The sequence below is a fragment of the Lepus europaeus genome, chromosome 8 (assembly GCF_033115175.1).
Source record: "Lepus europaeus isolate LE1 chromosome 8, mLepTim1.pri, whole genome shotgun sequence".
NCBI lineage: Eukaryota > Metazoa > Chordata > Mammalia > Lagomorpha > Leporidae > Lepus > Lepus europaeus.
In genome coordinates this window covers 23,278,133-23,282,393 of record NC_084834.1, presented here as the reverse complement: position 1 = coordinate 23,282,393, position 4,261 = coordinate 23,278,133, and the positions used below count along the sequence as shown (strand labels likewise).

The 4,261-nt window shown below is 49.0% G+C and overlaps 1 protein-coding gene across 1 annotated transcript; it reads right to left on the bottom strand.

Annotated features, from left to right (window-relative positions):
- Positions 1–221: 221 nt before the first annotated feature.
- On the bottom strand, positions 222–3,937 carry TLR2 (toll like receptor 2). The gene has a single exon (XM_062199051.1). The coding sequence runs from the start codon at positions 3,935–3,937 to the stop codon at positions 1,583–1,585; it is 2,355 nt and encodes a 784-aa protein (XP_062055035.1). The 3' UTR covers positions 222–1,582.
- Positions 3,938–4,261: the final 324 nt, after the last annotated feature.

Here is a 4,261-nt window from a genome sequence, read left to right as displayed (position 1 = left end):
AGCCTGTTAAGCCACGGCGCCGGCCAGGGTTTCTTATATGCCTGCCTGTACCCATGACAGAACAATAACCATTTACAAACAATAACCTAAAGGGAAAACCACTTATTGGAAAATAATAGAAACGGAAAAAAAAAATTTACCAGCACTAATATGTAAGGGAAAATCAATTATTGAAAACTAGTAATAAATAATAACAGAAAAATAACCATTGTACTAGCAATACCGTGTAAGGGAAACAGGTACCTGTGGTCCCCGTTCTCTGGGACTTGGAGCTTTTGCCCTCCCACTAACCGCCAGAGGGGAAGAAGACCAAGGATGTTATACTCTGCGGTTTGTTTCTATTCCTGAATTTCAAACCCTAAGTTCCCATGGATAGAGAGACTATCACCCCTATTTTAATGGCAGAAAACATTTGGGGTCAGGTCCAGTGGCATGGCCAAGATTACCCATCTACTAACCCAGGTCTTCCTGACCCCAGAGCCCACTTAGCCACAGAGACCCAATTTTGGCTGAGAAGAAATCAAAGCAGGTTTGCTCCCTCTGGAATATGGTTCCCAGAGTAAGGAGACAGGTGCACGGTATCACTGGGCAGCTCTTAGCAAAAAGTAACACATAAATTTAATGCACTATTAAATCTTGATCACAAACATTTACACACGGTAGTAGCTTCTATCTTCCAATTACTGTGTATCAAACTACTTTTGAGACATTGTGAGGAATCTCCAGGTATATAGTTATTTAAAATCTATTTAGCTCACATGTATTTATTTTTAATTTTCCAAAGGAGGGAAAAAAAGGAAGATTTTTTTTTTAAGAATTAGAAATCATTTTTTTTCCAAAGAAGAAAAAAGCAAAAACAGCAACAAGACACCACGGGAAGAAACCAGAAGTTGAGCGCCTTGGTGATTAGACACCAAGTAGAACTGAACAGGTGCTAAGAGCTACAGAACCTGAAGCAGCATGTGGAAGCTTCTTCCAAAGTCTCCCAAACTGAGTATTTCATTTGTTCTAACAGTTTTGTTCTCATGGGAAAACACAATTTAGTGTTCCTTGTGTTGTGCGCCCTCTCTCAAGTACCTGCTGCTGGGAAAACCCATCAGATAGCCAGGCAGACCCAGTTCACATGACAGTAACACCCTCTGGTACTGTCTCCTGTCAACGTAAATGGGACACACAGCTCTTACTCCCCAGGATGACAACCAGTTTGGCTGAGCGCCCCAGACGTTTCCCCTTGGTGCTCTGAGACCAGCTGCACAGAGACGTGGGGAAGAGCACCCTCTTTCACAGAAAGCTGACTGGCCTGACGTGGTCTTTCGAAGTCTTCGGTTCATTTGCATTCTGTCCTAAAGATCCAAGCCACAGGCTGCAGACGATCCAGATACCGCTAACGGACTTAGACCGTGACTGTCCTATAACGATACACCCAAAGCCATTTTTCCTAACCTGGTGAGTTTTCATAAAACAGTTGTAGTAAGCAGGTCCTCAAATGAAAAGTACATTGGTGTGGTTATCGTCAGAATAAACATTGAAACAAGGCACCTAAAGACCACAGGTAGGCCAAGACTGGCCTTCGGGCAGGAACCTAGCACTTGATGGCGGCCCTCAAGTTCCCCCAGAAGCCGGCGTGCTCAGCCTCCTCCGTGGGCCACTCCAGGTAGGTCCTGGTGTTCATGATCTTGCGCAGCTTGCAGAAGCGCTGGGGGATGGCCTTCTTCTCAATGGGCTCCAGGAGCACCAGAATGGCGGCGTCATTGTTCTCATCAAAGAGGCGGAAGTGGGAGAAGTCCAGCTCGTACTTGCACCACTCGCTCTTGACGAAGCTCTGCGAGAGCACGAAGACGGTCTTGCGGCTCTTCTCGATGCAGTCGATGATGTTGTCGATGATCCACTTGCCGGGAACGAAGTCCCGCTTGTGGAGACACAGCCTGAACGGGGGGTCGGAGTGCTCCAGCTCCTGCACCAGTAGGTTCTCCACCCAGTAGGAGTCGTGCTCGCTGTAGGACACGAACGCATCGTAACACACGTCCCTGCGGGCCGCTTTCCTCGGCTTCCTCTTGGCCTGCAGCCAGGCCCACGTCATCTTCAGGTACCACAGCCCATGGAAACGGCGGCACAGGACCACGGCGAGCAGCGTCAGCAGGAGGAGGGCACAGCACACGCCGGACACGACAGCTGCCCTGTGGCACTCGGACACCGACAGGCGCGCGTCCTGCACCTGCTGGCCACGCACGTGGGACGGGGAGTCACACAGGTAGCTCTCCGGCCAGTCCGCCAGGACCCTGGTCAGCGCGGGCTGCTCCTGAGTCAAAGACAGGAAGTCGCAGGAGCAGATGAAGTTGTTCCCTCCGGCTTCCAAGGCCGTCACCTTCTGAAAGGATTCGAGCTGCTCCTTCGAGAAAGTGTTGATCGAATTCCTGCTGATTTTCATGACGAGTAGCATGGGTAACAAGGAGGCACCCGGCAGAGTCTTTAACATATTTCTGGAAATATAAAGTTCTTTGAGTCTGGGCAGAGTCAAAGAAAATGCATTGAGATTGTTATTGCTAACGTCTAGGATTTCCAGGCTCTGTGGGATGCAGTACGTCAAACTGTGTATCCGTGTGCTGGACAGGTTCAGCCGTCTCAACCTTTCCGGCCACTGACACGTGTCAGGCATGGCGTGAAAAGTATTCTTACTGATGTCAAGGTCGGTCAGGTTTTTCAGCGTCAGCAGGGTCTCTCCGGTTTTTTCTAACGATGTCAAATGATTTTGCCTTAAAATTAACGTCTGCAGAGAGGGCCAGGCCTTCTCGCAGGCTGAATTTTTCAAATATTCTTCCACCATCAGATTTTCACTGAGATCTAAGTATTCTAATGATTTTAAATGTTGCGAGAATGAACAAGGAACCAAAAAAACCTTACTGTTTTCCACTGTGACCCTCTTCACCCTTTCTGAGAGTGAATAGATGGTACTCAGATCGTAAAATAAGTAGAACTTGGGGATGTGCAAGCTCCGTATTGTTAACGTTTCGACTTTACCCAGATCTTGACTTAGGTCTCGGTCGGGTACTTCAAAAGCACCAACTCCATTAAGGATGCAGTCATCAAACTCTAAGTTCAGTAACTCAGGCACATAAGCCAGCAGTTTGAGTATTTCATTACAACTCTCATCGGTGATTTTCACACTTCTAAAGGTAAATTTGGTAATCCGTGGATTCGGTTCAGTGACAGACAGCCCCGAAAAACGGAAATCTTCCAGATCAGTCTCTCTGAGCTCCAGACACTCCACAGAACTTAAAAGGTCTGGGAAGAGCTTGAGCAGCAAGGTGGGCTGCCTCAGGTGGAGAACCAGGCGGCTCACGTTGGGGATGGACCCCAAGCCCTGTGGCTCATAGCTCTGCAGGTTGGATGCATCAATTTCAAGTTCCTCGAGAGAGCGGACTCCGGCAAAATCCATCCTCCGAATATTCGCAAAGGTGTAAAGGCTTCCTACTCTTAGGATTCGCAAATGTGGGAGGTGAGAAAACAGAGATGTCTCCCCAAGGGTTCTGTAAGGGTTTTCCAGCAAGTTTAAGAATTTCAGGGACGAGAGAGGCCTGAACCAGGCGGCGGATAAATGAGATAGGTGGTTGTTGGATAAGTCCAGGTGCTCGAGGCTGCCCAGGGAAGAGAAAGAATCTTCATCTATCGTGTCGATTCCATTGGACATCAGTATCAACGCCCTGAGGTGCACACACCTCTGCAAGTCTCTGTCTCTGATATAGGTGATCTCGTTGTTGGACAGATCAAGGCTTTTCACCGTTGCCATGAGCCCCGAGGGGATGGATTGGAAGGATCTGGAGCGCCCATCGCAGATGCCGGCAGGGTCGCAAGACAGAGAGGGCAGGTCAGGAGCCCCTTCCGTGGGGAGGCTGACTATAGCCCCCAAAGCCCACACCATCCACAACGCAGGTGGCATCGTCCAGGGATCCAACCTACAAGTGAAAGACGTCCAAGTGATTCAGATTCTTGAGAAATGTTTTCAAAGGCGTGCACAAGCGCGCACACACACACACACATCTTGCGCCACTAACATGGGCATCTGCTGGTCACGCAGGGATTTAGAAACACAACCATCTGGGAGCTCAGAGCAGGACTCAACAGACAGGTGGAAAGAGGAGTGATTGGATGTGGGAATGAATGGCAAGCCGCAGAGGAACTGGGCCAGGCTTCACCCTAAGGGTTTTCCATCCCCTTTTCCTGCGCTCAGCCCTCGTTAAGGTAAGCTCACCTCTTTCCTGCG

Bases quoted from the DNA above. Each gene is read 5' to 3' on its own strand.
- TLR2 (XM_062199051.1), bottom strand. From the start codon at position 3,937: ATGCCACCTGCGTTGTGGATGGTGTGGGCTTTGGGGGCTATAGTCAGC.